General features: G+C 34.8%; 3 protein-coding genes across 5 annotated transcripts in view; 1 reads left to right on the top strand and 2 right to left on the bottom strand.

Moving 5' to 3' along the window:
* Window positions 1-1,255: 1,255 nt before the first annotated feature.
* Window positions 1,256-2,883, bottom strand: fabp4a (fatty acid binding protein 4a). The gene is made up of 4 exons (XM_058754470.1): window positions 2,725-2,883; window positions 2,401-2,576; window positions 2,206-2,307; window positions 1,256-1,496 (listed from the first exon to the last, which is right to left on the bottom strand). Exons 1-4 carry the CDS (start codon window positions 2,795-2,797, stop codon window positions 1,443-1,445), a joined length of 405 nt encoding a protein of 134 aa, XP_058610453.1. The 5' UTR covers window positions 2,798-2,883; the 3' UTR covers window positions 1,256-1,442.
* Window position 2,884: 1 nt separating this feature from the next.
* Window positions 2,885-5,255, bottom strand: mrpl53 (mitochondrial ribosomal protein L53). Its single transcript, XM_058754469.1, has 5 exons — window positions 5,137-5,255; window positions 3,971-4,083; window positions 3,779-3,893; window positions 3,547-3,683; window positions 2,885-3,001 (listed from the first exon to the last, which is right to left on the bottom strand). Exons 1-5 carry the CDS (start codon window positions 5,226-5,228, stop codon window positions 2,931-2,933), a joined length of 528 nt encoding a protein of 175 aa, XP_058610452.1. The 5' UTR covers window positions 5,229-5,255; the 3' UTR covers window positions 2,885-2,930.
* A 4,745-nt stretch (window positions 5,256-10,000) lies between these two features.
* pag1 (phosphoprotein membrane anchor with glycosphingolipid microdomains 1) overlaps window positions 10,001-15,948 on the top strand; it is a 53,259-nt gene continuing 47,311 nt past the window's right edge. Inside the window, exon 1 of one of the 3 annotated variants that reach the window (XM_058753701.1) lies at window positions 10,001-10,323. The gene's annotated coding sequence lies outside the window, so the exon portion shown is untranslated. The remainder of the gene's footprint in view (window positions 10,324-15,948) is intronic. The other 2 variants (XM_058753700.1, XM_058753698.1) reach the window with 2 other exon arrangements.

Below are 15,948 nucleotides of genomic sequence, written 5' to 3'. Positions count from 1 at the left end.
TATGAAGTAAATCATTCCATATGCTCAGCTCTTCTGATCTCAGCATGGCAATGAGAGCGCATCAGGCCAAACCCAAGTCAAATGAGATAGGAAACGCTGTGTTAGAATTATAATGTGATCAAATGTACCTGAAAAATGAATCGTGATAAAATCTACACTAGTGTATACAAAACACATTTCCAGTACAACCTTCCACCTTTTAAACTTTGTACAGGTTGGGTAATAGGAAAAAGCATTGTTTTTTATTGAATAGGCTGTACAGAGAGAGCTGGCCCATAACCCACCTGTTTCAGCTGTTTTTGCAGTCAATTACAATCAGTGTATCTCTACACTTTCCTGTCCTGGGAAAGTAGCCACTGGTGGAACATTCTCTGCTATTTGTGTAGGTCAAAAGGAATGACTCTGGGGACTCACTGTGTTCCAGTTTTGTTACGCATGCTAAAACTATGTTCAGAAAGGGAAATGTTCTACTAAAAGGAGGAAAGAAATACATATCCTCTGTACCCTTGAACACTGTAACAGTAGTTTAACTCTCTTGTTATCTTCATCCTACTGAGGTGAAGGGCTACAAAGACATGGGCATGCAAGAACTATTTTGAATAGTTTAATGAAGATAAATCACATGATCAGTTCACCAAGATGTTAACTCTTATTTTTAGAGAAGAATGTTTCAGAGAGAAGCTTTTAAAAATAGACCTTACAGTATAGGGTTAAATATCACAAGCTTGTTTATTAATCTCCAGAGATTAACAATGGCCAGAAACATATGAACAACAAATCATGAAGTAATAGACTCTACATAATTTAATGCTGTGAGAAAATACTTTCGTTGTTGCTTCTTAAGGAGTGCTTTATCCTTTTGATTAATAGCCAAAATCATATGAAATATGAATAGTTAAATCATTATTAACACTTTTATCAGGTTTTGAGAAATGTTAACAAATATGTAAGGGTTTCAAAAGATCGAAGACTATATGCTAGCAGGCAAACTGAAAGGAAAGTGGCTAATTTGGGGATTTCTTGGATGTTTTTATAGATGTGACATATTTATCTGTTCAGAACCTCATTATATTATTCGTTAGAAGGTGTGGCCTAATCATCTCACACTTTTATGTGTATTATGTGATCTCTTTCATAGTATACACACCTTGCTGTGAACGTTAAATCTCTGGCCTAGATTTTTTGAAACTGTTGACACATGCATTTCGACTAAGCCTATGTTAAAACAGCAGGGATCAACAAACCACAACTCAGCTGAAGGCAAATAAAAACAACTTTATTCAAAGCACCATAAAGAATGATAATAAATGCATTTCAAAATGGTCAGCACGCATTTGCTTTGGTGTCAAAAATAAGAGATTTTCAGTAGAGAAATAACATTTCACTTTGGCTTTTTGCTCATTGAACTGAGCCTGGCATCTTCAAATCCAGATTGGATAACTTCATGCCTCCTTCACATATGTCCTCACAGCCACCACATCACCCATTGTGCATTTCTGCCAAAAGAAAAATATGGTTATAAAATGAACAGAGAAAGCGCTCAAATAATGGGAAAACAAACTAGCCAGAATTTATAACACAGAAAAATTGTTGTTAACCATCATTACTTTGCATTAGTCTAAACTATTCCCATTTATATTGGACTACCCTACAAGCTTTAAAATTATTACATTTGAAAAAATCCATTTAAAATTAAAAATGTCATATTCACATTTAGTTAAACATCCATCCCCTTTTTTTTTATTTATTTATTTATTTCCATTAAATATTGCACTAACAAAGAGCAAATTCTAGCAGAAGAAATATTTTAGAATTGAGAATTTTTTTTTAGTATATTCAATATAGTGGCTTCCGTTACCTTTCTGCCCCCAGATATCACCATTTAAAAATTTTAATATTTCCAGTTTTCCCTAAATGATGATATATGGAAATATGATAACCAAAGCTAATACTAATTATTATTCTAAATGTAAAATATAATACTATATTATATTTAATGATAATGTTTAATTTTATTAAAATTTTCATAAAAGTGCAAACTGTAATTTCTATAGAATTGTTTTCAATTTTTGTATTCCTGTGAATATACATAGTTCAACAACCATTTTGAAACTGCATTAGCAATTATCTTATATTATATTGCATTATATAATGTAATGACATTTGTGTATAACGTGTTTTTCATAAATAAAAGAGCATCCTTACAGCTACTAATTTCCCATCGGTCACCTCCCTCTCTATCGTCGATTCTTTGCCATCCCAGGTCTGTTTCTGCATAAGTTTGCCGTTCTCAAGAGTCACAACAGTCTGCAGATAAAGAGAAAGAAGAGTCCGTTAACTTCATACGATAAACAGCTTCACACCATGCGCCGCAAATATTCCGCCGATTCCATTACAAACCGTAGTCTTTCTATCATCCGCGGTGATCTCCTCGAATGACTCATTGAGTTTAAATTTGATCTCAGTAGTTTTGAAGGTGCTCTGCGACTTCATGCATATGAGCCCCTGATCATCCACGCACACGACCAAGTTGGGCTTGGTCCGGTTTCCCACCTGACGAGTAGCGAAACCCACACCTGAAAAAGAAAATGCACTTCTTTCATTTACGAAACGACAGTATGATATTCAATGCATATGTTAAAACTAGAAAAATAAATGGTTTAACTTTTCTTTTACATTTAGAAAACTGGAAATATTTGCAAGTTACTAAATAATGAATCATACCTATAGCCTTCATGTACTCGTCAAAGTTATCACTGGTGGTCATCTTCCATGTTCCCACGAATTTGTCAACCATTTTTCCGGATGATGATGATGATGGTGTTCCCTGTCACTCAAGTAGCAGCTCAAAGCTCAGATTTATTCTCATCTGATCTGATCGAATGACTGCGGGCTTTTTCAACAGCTCCTCCAGCACGTGCGTGTTGACACTAGCCAATCAGATGATCCAGCGTCACTGTGCGGAGTTCCTCAACCTCCCGCCTGCAAACGCAACTCGGAACTGGGGAAGGGTTCACGTTTTTCGGACCACAAAAACGGTCAAATAACATTTACTGGGTCAGAGGACAGTAATCACAAAGGTCATGCACATGGATAGCCTGAATATTTTTAGAAAGACATGTTTGACCAAATATGAAACGAAATCTTTCCTGACTAAAGAGATGATCTTTCCTCACACTGGCTGACTCCACACACAACACCTATTTTTACTTCAATAACTACGTAATAACTTGCTTACAACCACTGATATAGATAAAACAACTCTGAACTTTTGACATTTTGTAGGCAATATGTTAATATGCTAATTCACAGGCATATTTACACCTGGTTATAGAACATGAAAACAAAACTCCTGCCTCAAACACTTTGCATATTTGGTTACATCCAGAATGTAATAATACAACATGTTATTTACTGGATACTGCCCAGTATTCACTGTATACTATTCTTTAAAAGGACTAAAATGTGTTTAATAACACCTGTACTTCTCTTTTCAGTATTTTGTAGGTTTTAGAAAATGATACACCACTTAATGTCATTCATTACCTGTGTGTGATGTAAAAATAGCATACAGATTTGTTTGGTCAATCCGATTCACATTTCCACACGTCATAATGGGATAGTGTGTAAGTAGAGACTTTCCTGTGTCTGAATATAGAGGCCTGTTAAAAGTCCAACCAAAACTGTAGAGGACAAAGTGAGAGTCAACTCACAGACATGACAGATAACAATTTTATTACACATCCACAGACATATAAATACAAAAAAACTAGACTACTTTTTGTCTCCTGCTTTAGCTTGAGGGTCTTTAGCACTGCATCGGGTCTGTAAGGCTGAGAGCAATTCTTGTGTGGTAAGTTTGGATCCCTTCATCAGCAGCCTCTCTCCATCCACTGCAAAAGACCACAATGACATGCATTATACAATGACACTATGCCGTACGCTCCTTTATTGGAGTTCAGTCACTCACAAAATGTGATGTCAATCGTAGGCTCTGATCGGTTATGCTTTACTTCTGTGATAACTTCACAGTTCATATTTGTGGCTCTGGCTTTTTCAGACCCGACCACAATGAGAAACTCTCTGCAGGAAGGAAGCAGACAAAAGAAATGCAAGAGATGTGATGGATTTATGCTTTTAATTATACCTTCATAAATTCACATTTCATTTATGCAGCAAACATTTGAGGAATGAGGGATAAGAACTACTGTCGTAACAGCTCACAATAAATATGTCATTGATACGAAGTGGTTAGTTTGTCATCAAAAACAGATTAAAGAGTCATTTAGGATAGCTTTTCCCAAACTTTTAAAATAATTTAATGAGAGATGATTTTACTGACATAAGTGCACACTAAATCTCCATTCGGATCCAGAAAAGTACATTTGGAATTGCTATGGATCCTGCTTCTGATATTATGCGTGTTTAGAATAGCCGACTAGCTTGCTATTTACAAAAAATGTACAGTATAAACTGTAGGCTATGCTATATATTTTTCATAGTATAGTAAGTAACACGCATTCCATGATATGTATATCAAATACTAGTATACTGCGTGACTTCATCACGGTATATGCGAATGGCACATATAATTTTCAATACAATTTGCCAACTGTGCACAGTATATGCTGCAAGAATAGCAGGAAAATACTAGTCCGATCATGGTAGTTGTAAAAGTTCAAAACAGTTTGACAGCCTGCTGCAATTACCGCGTATAGACTGAGAGCGGCGCCAGAGATTTCACAATAGAAAATAGTAAGTAGTGAAAGCTAAGTATCAAGATCTATGCCATTTATTCGCAGTGTCATAAGCACGTTCATAGACCGTTTAACAATCAATCTGCGTATTATCACATGATCTGTGTATGCAAACGTTAGTGCATTTTGGTCCACCGATGTTAAATGTCGAGTGTGGAGAACAGGCCAGCAGTGGCGAGTGCTGCTGTGAACGCTGAAACGAAATGTCTATGAACTGAGAAACACATCCAAGACACATCTAAATAAGTATAATTTGCATCATATACTCCGTTCCTATGACCGCTATTACAGGAGGACAGCACGACACCTCATGCACAAGATTTACCAGACAGACCTCTTCAACACTTAAAGTAAATCGAGGTGTGTACAGCATCCTTACCTTGTGGAGCGGACATTAGATTCAAATGGGCAAAACTGTACAATAATTTTCTTAACCGTCTTTAACACTACTGCTCCCCTGGACGCCGCCATCTTTTCCTACATGACCTTTCACCTGCTGATGACGTATGCAGCCGGGCTGTCAACGTAAAATACATTTTTTTTTTTGTAAACGTAAAAGCGTTTTTTGAAAGCGTTAAAAAGTGCGATATCAAAGTAAATAAAATGTGCAATAAAAACTATGAAAAAAATACGAAAGCATTGTTTTAAAGGGGAATATGTTTTCACCGAAACAATTGATTCCCTCCCCCACAGGCGGAACATACAATTTTAAGCTCAAAAAACTATTAGCCCGTGCTCTTTCACATTTATTTATTTATTTAAAATTCTTATATTATGACAATATTTATAAAAATATTTCATATATTCACTGTTATCAAAGAAATGTATTTTTTACAACACACAAACAATTGTAAGCTCAAAAAGACCACGCTTTCACGTATTTATTTTTTATTTATTTATACGTTCATTCTTAGATTGTCAATATTTATAAAAATATTTCATATTATTTTCATCGAAGCAATTGTTGTTCCCCAAGCAGAACATTATTCATTCGTTTATTCTCATATTATGTCAATATTTATAAAAATAATTCATTGATAAAATATAATTTAAAATATCATTTTAATTAAGTATCTGTACTTTTCTTTTAAAAGCAGCTGTGCCTGTTACATCAAATGCTTTAAATTGATTTAATTAAATTATCTGAATCTCTGGGATTCATTGTAATTAGTGTATGACGAAATAAAAACAGTTGCAAATAAATATTGCAAAAAAAAACTGGTTTTACACCAGTGCTTCCCAAACCTGTCCTGGAGGATCCCTAGCCCTAGTCTCCCTTATCAGACACACCCAATTCATGTCTTGCAGTCTCTACTAACGAACTGATGAGTTGAATCAGATGTGAAGGGTTAGGGGTCCTCCAGGACAGGTTTGGGAAGCACTGTTTTACACGTTATGTGTATTTTTTTAAAGATCTGCGTGCAAAACATTATTGACAAAACATGAAACACATCCAGTAGATGGCGCAGGTGGATAGTTTATTATTTAATGAGCCACTCCAAGGTTACCTTCCACATCATTTTCTGTTGAGTTCATTCAGTTTATTGCTATATCTTCCTTCACACACCCATGCATAATCTGTGGACAGTCATCGATGTTAATTTGTTAAAATGCACTTTCAAGAAGAAATCATGTAAATCATGTCATTATATCAAAAATCAAACAAACTGCCCATAGTAAGATGATTTCCATAACTTACACCCTACAGCCTTTGGCAACTATGTGTCATCGATAATTGCCTTTTTAAAAAACATACTCATATTGTGACATTTTGTACACTCTTACACACCTTAATTCAAGATGTTGTAAGAACAGAAACATGAAAGATTTGAAACTGAATGCGCTGCCTGTCCTGAAATTATTTATATAAGGAGTTTGAATACTCAATCTGACAAGCACAACAAAATACTTGTAGCTATTTCTGACACAGATGGGTAGTTAAAGTTATATCACGCTGAAGAACATCTGAGCTGAGATCAATTTCAGAAAACAGACATAAGCTGTAGAAGCCCTCAAAACTTGAAGTTATGAACATTATTAATATGCTCATGTGACTATGAGTGTTCTCTGCTCAGTTTTAACCGTTAAATGAACAGTATTTCAAAAACAAATTTAACGGTGATCATTTTGGTACATATATTAGTATACTTTTATATACAGACCTACATAACTCTGCTAGACCAATATAAATAATGTACATTATGCACAATGTCAATATTTGTGCCTCTGCCTTAGGGCTGTTTATTATTGGGACACTTCTACAGCTAAATAAATGTGCACACTAGTGAGAAATGTGCGTGTATCATCAGCACTGAGTCATGCGTGCAGTTTTTCCACACAAAAAATCAATGTCACTCTTTTGAGGAAGTAATAAGTCGACTATTTCTGATGGTGCCAAAACCCTTTTGTCACTCACATATGCACTAGTGTTTCACTAAGGCCAGCTGTCATGCTTCTGATGACCAAAGGGTTTTTTCTTGAGCAGCTAAGCGCACTGTTGTGGTCGCACATTAGGACTATATTTAGACATGAGCTTGAAGGGTGAACTTCCTATCAAGCCCTTTCTAAAAACAAGTTTCTCTTTTCCTTACTGAAACAATGACAATGAATACTCCTGCCACCATTTAATCCAAAATAAAGAAAGCTACAAGCACTGAAGCACAAACAATAAGAGAGAACGCTCAAGGGAGGGGTCGGCATTTTATAATGCATGTTAAAAGTTATTTTGGTATTGCTGTCATTGCTTCTTGTTCCAAGTATAATTTTGGATGCTCCCCAGGAAGTCAGACACCAAGCATTGGGTACTGTGTATAGAAAGCAAGCACTGAATGAAGAATGTATTATTATTACTATTGTTGTTGTTATTATTATCCTATAATCATGTACTATCCTGCAATTCTATACATATTCATTTTGAATTCAAATATATTGTTTATTCAGCATATAAAACACAATATGCAACAAACTACAATTTTAAATTACAATATTAAGTTAGCTTAAATTAAAGATAATGTTCAGGTAAATGTTTCTCTGCCCTTCTCACATACACATATTCTAAACATATTTCAATTTAAAATGTAATGTACAAATAAATGACTTTCACTGTATATCATAAAGATTGTTTTAATGACCTTTCAGTAAGCATCATAATTAAGTATGAAAATTAGTGCTGTGAAACGATTAATCTCGATTAATCGCATACAAAATAAAAGTTTTTGTTTGCATAATGTGTATGTTTTGTGTATTTTTATTATGTATATATGAATACACACAGTATATATTTTGAAAATATTTACGTGTATTTACGTCTATATATTATATTCATATAATTTATATTATAAATAAATATACTTAATATATAAACATAACATATTTTTCTGAAATATATACATGCATGTGTATGTATTTATATATACATAATAAATATACACAGCACACATACATATATTATGTAAACAAAAACTTTTATTTTGGATGTGATTAATCGTGATTAATTGTTTGACAGCACTAATGAAAATACATTAATATGGAACTATAAATATTATTATAGGCCTAGCTTAAATAAATAGTTCACCCAAAAATCAAAATTTGCTGAAAAGTTACTCACCCTCATGTCATCCAAGATGTAGATGAGTTTGTTTCTTCATCAGAACAGATTTGGAGAAATGTAGCATTACATCACTTGCTCACCAATGGATCCTCTGCAGTGAATGGGTGCCGTCAAAATGAGAGTCCAAACAGCTGATAAAAACATCACAATAATCCACAAGTAACTCACACGACTCCAGACCATCGATTAACATCTGTTTGTAAGAAACAAATCCATCAAGATGTTTTAACTGTTTCTTCTGACCAAAATGTGAACCCTTTATCCATAATATTGCATGCAGTGAAAAAGTTGTTTAATCTGAATCAGGAGCGAAAAATGCACTAAAGAGGTTCTAAACAAATATGGGGATGATGAGGTTATTATGGATTATGAACTCATATTTTAGCCGGTAGCAACAGTTTTAATGGATTACCGTGATGTTTCTCATCAGCTATTTGGACTCTCATTCTGATGGCACCCATAAGACATCATTGTTGGGCAAGTTATGTGATGCAAAATTTCCCCAAATTCACATAACCCAACTGCTTCTCGGAAGGCCCATGGTTGAGTAACTTTTAAGCAAATTTTCTCTCAAATTTTCTTACAGGCAGTGTTGGGCAGTAACTAGTTATTAGTAATTTAGTTACTGTAATAATATTACTTTTTGCAGTAACTAGTAGTGTAACTAATTACTAATAAGATTTCAGTAATAATATTACAGTTACTTTCCATAAAACAGCTTAGTTACTTTTGATGCCTCAACCCCGCTGATTTAAAATCTAACAATCAAATAATTCCTAGATTTATTTTCATAATTTTCATGACTCGCACATGCATGTGATGTCCCCAGTGCAGCAGGCAAGCTTGGAATATGGAAAAGCTTACATTCAGCAGATAGAAATATTGCATTATATTGATTTTGTCTGGGGAAAAAAAATCTGTTGTGTAAGTTGTGGCTTTACTTTACTCTGGCATTAAATCCCTCTGATCAGCATGTGGTACATTATATTAATATAATTAAAAATATTTTTGGAAAATTAAACAGTTTCTTACAAACTCCTGTGATTTGATAAAATACATAACAAAATTTAATCTCATATGGGTAACGGAAAAATGACTTCAAGCTACACATGACAATCAATGAGATGAATACAACACTTCTACTTGAATGCCACTATCAGTCACTATTGAGTGTTTGTAATAACTTCTGACTGCGATCCGATGTGGATTTTGGTCAAATGATGAGGCAGAAATATGTTGTTAGTAAAATTCTAGAAGAATTTTATCTGGAATATACACAGTTACAACTTCTGTGGGGCGTGAAGAAAAAGTAATGTAACTAGTAGTGTAACTAATTACTGTTGCCAGAAAGTAATAAGTAAAGTAACAATATTACTTTTGAAAGGAGTAACTAGTAATGAGTAATATATTACATTCTTTGAGTAACTAGCCCAACACTGCTTACAGTTCAGCTATTCCTGTAAAATGCACCACTTAATTTGAAAAAATGCCAAGAAGGGTTAAAGATCCCTGCTCTTAAACACCATAAAATGTTGTTATTTTTAAAACATAGCCCTATTTATTCATTTTCACATGCCATCCACACAGCACAAACTGAAAGCAGCCACCTTAACACACCCACTGTTGCTGCTTTGTTGCGGTAGCCACATCCGAGCAGAACTACAGCTCCCGTGACACACTGCGCCGCTGGGATCTGTCTCTCCACCCCTCTGCATCTGTGAAGAGTAGCGGAGGACCGCGGCCACAGAATCACAGCAGCACCGGACCGGTATGGTGTGTGTGTGTGTGTGGTACACATCGCAGTGCGCACTGCAGCTCAGCCTCACTGGCACCGTCCTCTGTGATCGTTTGTAAATACGGCATGTTGCTTGAGTGCTGCTGCGAGTCCGCCGAACCTGCGCTGATCATATAAACTCGAGAGCGGAGAAACAGCTGATCCACGGATGGTCGTCTGAGGTAAGTGGTCCTTTGATATCAGCCCACCCGAACATTACATGACTGGAAAAGTTGCGCGGAGAGAGAAATATCTGTAATGAGAATGAGCCCGTTAGGACTGTGAACTTCTCTCATGTATTTTGTGTGGCGCGCGTGAGAGAGGACAGACGGACACTGTATCTGAGTGCTGCTTATTTATACGACAAATTCCCAGCATACCGATTGAGGGAAAAGTGGAATGTAACGGAATGGTATTGATGGTGTGAGTAAGTCTGGATAATTAGGTATCAGAGTTTTAAACATGTTATTACATAGACGCGAGTCATCTGTTGATTTCTCAGCTGTGCTCCAAGAGACATACCTTAAACAAGAATTAATCCAAGATGGAAACAATAATCTAAAGACAGCGAGAGCCATAGTTCCATACATTAAATCTTCTCTTACCTATGCATATAAAAGAATTTGTTCATATTTGAGATACTGTATGAACAAAGTCTTCATATTTTTCAAGGTAATAATAAAAAAGATTTTATATCGTAAAATTTTTAAATTGTAATTTTTAAAATAATTGTTCAATTATTATTTTTAAAATCTTATTTAATATTATTATTGTTATTATTATTCTTAATCCTGTAGCATTGCTTGGTTTTATGTGAACAGAATGTAGCATTTCAAAAAAGGTAATAAAATATGGAATTAAAAATCAAACACAATATTGACACCCAGGTGTAAATGAGTCTTTTTACAATATTTTTTAAAAATATTAAAATATTATTTATATTTTTATGATATTTTTGAATAATTTTAAGGAATTATAAAAGAATATACCAAACTTAAAAATACTATTGAAGAAAATTAGAACCCCCCCCCCCCAGTATATATATATATATATATATATATATATGTGTGTGTGTGTGTGTGTGTGTGTGTGTGTGTATAAGCCCCACAAAGTGTCAAAATGGTTTTGAACATGTTCATTGTTCAACAGAAGTATAAGTAATTTTTAGCCTAGTCAAAACAAATGAGCATCACGTCATACTGTATTTATACTTTTATGATTTGATCAAAAGGCAGATGAAGACCTTTGATTTGTGTAATAAGTAATAAGTAACTTGTGTAAATAAAATGAATACATATATGCAAACATATATGAATACCTTTGCTAAGGAAACAAGCACTGGACATTTTAGTCTTCTTCCACTTTATCTTAAACAAATAGAGCGATCTTTTTTCCGCATGCTCTCTTTATACAACTGATCTTTAACCTTTAAATTTCCTGATCGGAATAGTGCTAAAGGTAATGCCCACGAGATGACAAAGGCTAAACACATATCACACATAACTCATCATTACATAGATTATCTGGCAGATGGTTATCTGCAAGTCAGCAAGTCTGTAAATATCAGTGCACTGTAAATGTACCCTCTCAGCACAAAATAAGCCCATTGCGACATAAAAGCGGAATGAAAGCTGTGAATGCAGACAGCGTAGCAGGTTTAAGTAGGATCACAATGTATTGTTTAAATCCATCGGTTTCCCAGCATCTAAGAGGCATCTAGACACAAAAACAGTTGGATTGAGGTCAAACACTCGGGACAGAAGCCCTGCCTCGTATGTTTATTAGACAGATAGTGTTTTCCTGGTTGGCTGAGCGTAGCTTCAGGCTCCGTTCCACTGCTGGCACTCTCAGCTCTGCAGCAGTGGCAGGTTTTACTCTCTGTCTGCACCTGTCCTTTACACTGGAGGTTCCTCAGACTGATTATTGTATAGCAGAATTCAGATTTCATGCCTCGGCACAACAAAGCAATGTCAGAAACATTTTTATTGTTGGAACTTTGGACTCTGTTCTGGCCTTGGAGCTGTTTCTCAAAACCAATGCAAATGAGCACAAGTGGAAAAAAGGCTTTTGAATTCAGGATATGTCGGTTAGCATGGCTCTGGTGCTTCATGGAGTTTTGCTCATAAATGTCAAAAGAAAAGGTGGGGGTAAAAGACAGTGAAGTTTCCCTCAAAGGGTTTGAATCTTAAATGGAAAAGAACTAGTGTGAGCTGTGAAGTCCGAAGCTGTTTTTACTATTGAGAAACATTTGATTGGATTCTTGGATGTTTCTACAGCTGTGGCTCTGTTCTGTTGGGGGTTGTGCTAAATCCTGTCAAATGGGGCTTTTGGGATACAATGGGGATACCGTGATCTAATGGAATATAATCCCCAGTGCATAAATGGATATTCTGTACATTATCATTGAGTTTAAAGGGATAGTTCACCCAAAAATGAAAATTCTGTCTTCATTTACTCACCTTCAAGTAGTTCCAAACCTGTATGATTGTCTTTGTTCTGCTAAACACAAAGGAAGATATTCTGAAGAATTGTGGGAAACAGAGCAGTTCTGGGGCACCATTGACTTCCATAGTATTTTTTTTCCTACTATGGAAGTTAATGGTGCCCCAAAACAGCCTGCACACTAAATTACTGTGTGGTTACAAACTTTCTTCAAAATATCTTCCTTTGTGTTCGGCAAAACAAATAAATTTATACAGGTTTGGAACTACTTGAGGGTGAGTAAATGATGACAGAATTTTCATTTTTGGGTGAACTATCCCTTTAAAGGAATTGTTAAAGGAATCCTAAAAATGAATATTTGCTAAAAATGACCAAAATACATCCAAGATGTAGATGCGTTTGTTTCTTCATCAGAACAGATTTGGAGAAATGTAGCATTACATCACTTGCTCACCAATGGATCCTCTGCAGTGAATGGGTGCCGTCAGAATGGCAGAGTCCAAACAGATGATTAAAACACCACAGTAATCCACAAGTAATCCGTACAACTCAAGTCCAATTAATGTTTTGTGAGGTAAAAAATGTGTATGCAAGAAACAAATCCACCATTAAAACATTTTTCAACTTCAAACCATTGTTTCCATCTATGAGTTCTATATCTATAATATTGCTTTCTCCAGTGAGAAAGTTGTCTCATTTGAATCAGAAGAGAAATAATACAAGTACAAACAGTCCAAAACAGTTCTAAAAAATATGTGGGTGGATTTTGATTTGAGAAGACAACAGGTGATGAACATTTTTACTGGAGGAAGCGTTATTATGGAATATGGACTAGTATTTCGGCCAGAAGTGAGAATTTATAGTAAAAAAACCTTAATGATAGATTTGTTTCTTAAAAAAAACATGCAGCTTTTCACTTCACAAGATGTTAATCGATGGTCTGGAGTCGTGTGGGTTACTTGTGGATTATTGTGATGTTTTTATCAGCTGTTTGGACTCTCAATCTGACGGCACCCATTCACTGCAGAGGATCCATTGCTGAGCAAGTGATGTAACGCTAAATTTCTCCAAACCTGTTCTGATGAAGAAACAAACTCATCTACATCTTGAAGATGAGTACATTTTCAGCAAATGTTCATTTTCAAATATCTTGGTATTTGGCTCGATGATGAGCTGACTTACAGTTCTCATATTGATAGTCTTTTAAAGAAATTTAGACCAACGCTAGGTTTTTATTTTCATTTAAAAAAATGTTTCTCCTTTGCTGCTCGAAAACGTTTAGCAGAAAGTACTCTTTTATCAGTATTGGATTATGGTGATATAATTTATATTCATGCACCTCAGAATGTTTTGAAAAAATTGGATGTAGTTTATCATGCTGCTTTACGATTTGTTACTGGTAGAAGTGTCCGTACACATCATTGTAATTTATATGAAATGACAAACTGGACTTCCTTGAGCTTAAGGGGAAAAAAACATATGTTGATTTTTTTAGTGGGTAAATTACCACAGTATATATCTAGTTTGTTGGCATACTGCACAAATATTTATAATACCAGATCAACAGATAAACTTTTACTTAAGATGCCGATTTTTCATACAGAGATGGGTCGTTCTGCTTTTTCTAATTATGCTCCGTATGTGTGGAATAAGCTTCAAGGTATATTACATATGGGTTCTGTACCATCTCTTGCTATGTTTAAAAATATTTTAAAGTCTGTTTATATAGAACAGTGTACATGTTTTAATAACTGACTAGGATTTGTATTGTTTTTTTAGAAAATTGTGTTTTAGGTTTGTTCATTGTGTGGTGATGTCTGCTTCTTTGTAAATTTGTCCTTTGCTGCCTATCTTGACCAGGACTCCCTGGTAGAAGAGATATTGTATCTCAATGGGACCTTCCTGGTTAAATAAATAAATAAAATAAAAAAATTTTTTTGGGTGAACTGTTCCTTTAATGTTATTGTTCAGTGCTCGTTGCTAAGATACACAGCAGGAGATGAGATGTGATGTTCAGTGTGAGTAAATTGAATTAAACCAGTTGTTCTGCTAATGATCATGAAGTAACAAACAACCAGGATGCAAACATCTGAGCTGCTTTGATTCAGTGATTGTAGAGAACATACTCATGCAGGTAGGTCAGTGACCCAAGTATATTTGTAGTCAAGGAAACAGGAAGCACTAGAATTCAGCGTTTCGCACATGAAAGTATCGAGAAAGTGTTTGCAGACTGAAACACTTTGAAATCCTCTCAAAATAACGGATGTTTTGTTCATTCATTTATCACTCAAGAACTGTCGGTTAATGTTGTCTGCTGTCAAACAGATTTTGTCAGGGCTGTAAAAAGCTCATGGCAAAATCATCATGGCAGACAAATGTTATGTAACACTAAAGTTGCTTGACTAAACTGTACACACGACTATGCAAATGGCAAAGGCTTATTCAAAAACTATCATCAGCTTCCTGATGATAGTGTTTCTCAGAACAGCATACCAACAAGAGCTGAAATGATTCCTCGAGCTACAAGATATCCTTGATTAAATTTTTAGATGAAACAGTTTTGCCTCCTAAATTACCCCACAGTAATGCTGAAGCACAGAGGATGAGTATTCAAACACTAAATAAATGAAAGTATATTCATAGTTTCACATTAACTGGGTTATTCTTCATTAAAGGAACTTTCCTGTGCACTATGAGGATAAAAAAAAAATCATTCTAGTTTTAAATCGATTTCAGCTATTTTGTGTGTTGTTTTATTCGCTTTTAAGAGTGTTGAAAGGGTTTAGCTTCTTTAATTTTCTGAACTTTTTTTTTTATTGTGACTACACAGTACCAATAACTGTGCCGTTGCTTATCATCATAGCAAGCATTTTAGAGAACTATTGCGTTTCTCCAAAAACACTTATATTTAGTTCTGATAGGAAATGAGAAGTGCAGCAGAGTGACAGTTCGAACATGGGAAATATCATTGCTTTTAAGATTTTTACATCATGATCTCAGAGTAGCTTTATTAGATTACCAAAATGATTAGTGTTTTATTTCAACTTCTTTTTAATTATGCACATTTAAAATTAAACTTGTTTGCTTTTACATCATGATCTCAGAGTAGCTTTATTAGATTACCAAAATGATTAGTGTTTTATTTCAACTTCTTTTTAATTATGCACATTTAATATTAAACTTGTTTGCTTTTTCTACAAAATTGAAAAATGTCATTAACATCACATGTGATTTTCATTACAATCACAGATTTTTTGTATTATTTGTGATACTGTGGAATCAGATTTGTATTCGAAATGACACTGCATCAGATCTTTATTTCAGGACGTGTGACTTTCAGGAAATGTTTCTGAAAAGTAGTTTTT

This window comes from Onychostoma macrolepis, chromosome 19 (assembly GCF_012432095.1).
Source record: "Onychostoma macrolepis isolate SWU-2019 chromosome 19, ASM1243209v1, whole genome shotgun sequence".
Taxonomy (NCBI): domain Eukaryota; kingdom Metazoa; phylum Chordata; class Actinopteri; order Cypriniformes; family Cyprinidae; genus Onychostoma; species Onychostoma macrolepis.
This window is presented reverse-complemented; position numbering and strand designations above follow the sequence as displayed.

What these genes read in the sequence shown, in the direction of transcription:
- fabp4a (XM_058754470.1), bottom strand. Translation starts at nt 2,797, where the DNA reads ATGGTTGACAAATTCGTGGGAACATGGAAGATGACCACCAGTGATAAC. An exon ending in CGAGTACATGAAGGCTATAG is followed by an intron (nt 2,577 to 2,724) that starts GTATGATTCATT and finishes TTTCTTTTTCAG; the next exon opens with GTGTGGGTTTCGCTACTCGT. An exon ending in CCGATGGGAAATTAGTAGCT is followed by an intron (nt 1,497 to 2,205) that starts GTAAGGATGCTC and finishes TTCTTTTGGCAG; the next exon opens with AAATGCACAATGGGTGATGT.
- mrpl53 (XM_058754469.1), bottom strand. Translation starts at nt 5,228, where the DNA reads ATGGCGGCGTCCAGGGGAGCAGTAGTGTTAAAGACGGTTAAGAAAATT. An exon ending in TCTAATGTCCGCTCCACAAG is followed by an intron (nt 4,084 to 5,136) that starts GTAAGGATGCTG and finishes TCCTTCCTGCAG; the next exon opens with AGAGTTTCTCATTGTGGTCG. An exon ending in GCTAAAGCAGGAGACAAAAA is followed by an intron (nt 3,684 to 3,778) that starts GTAGTCTAGTTT and finishes TGTCCTCTACAG; the next exon opens with TTTTGGTTGGACTTTTAACA.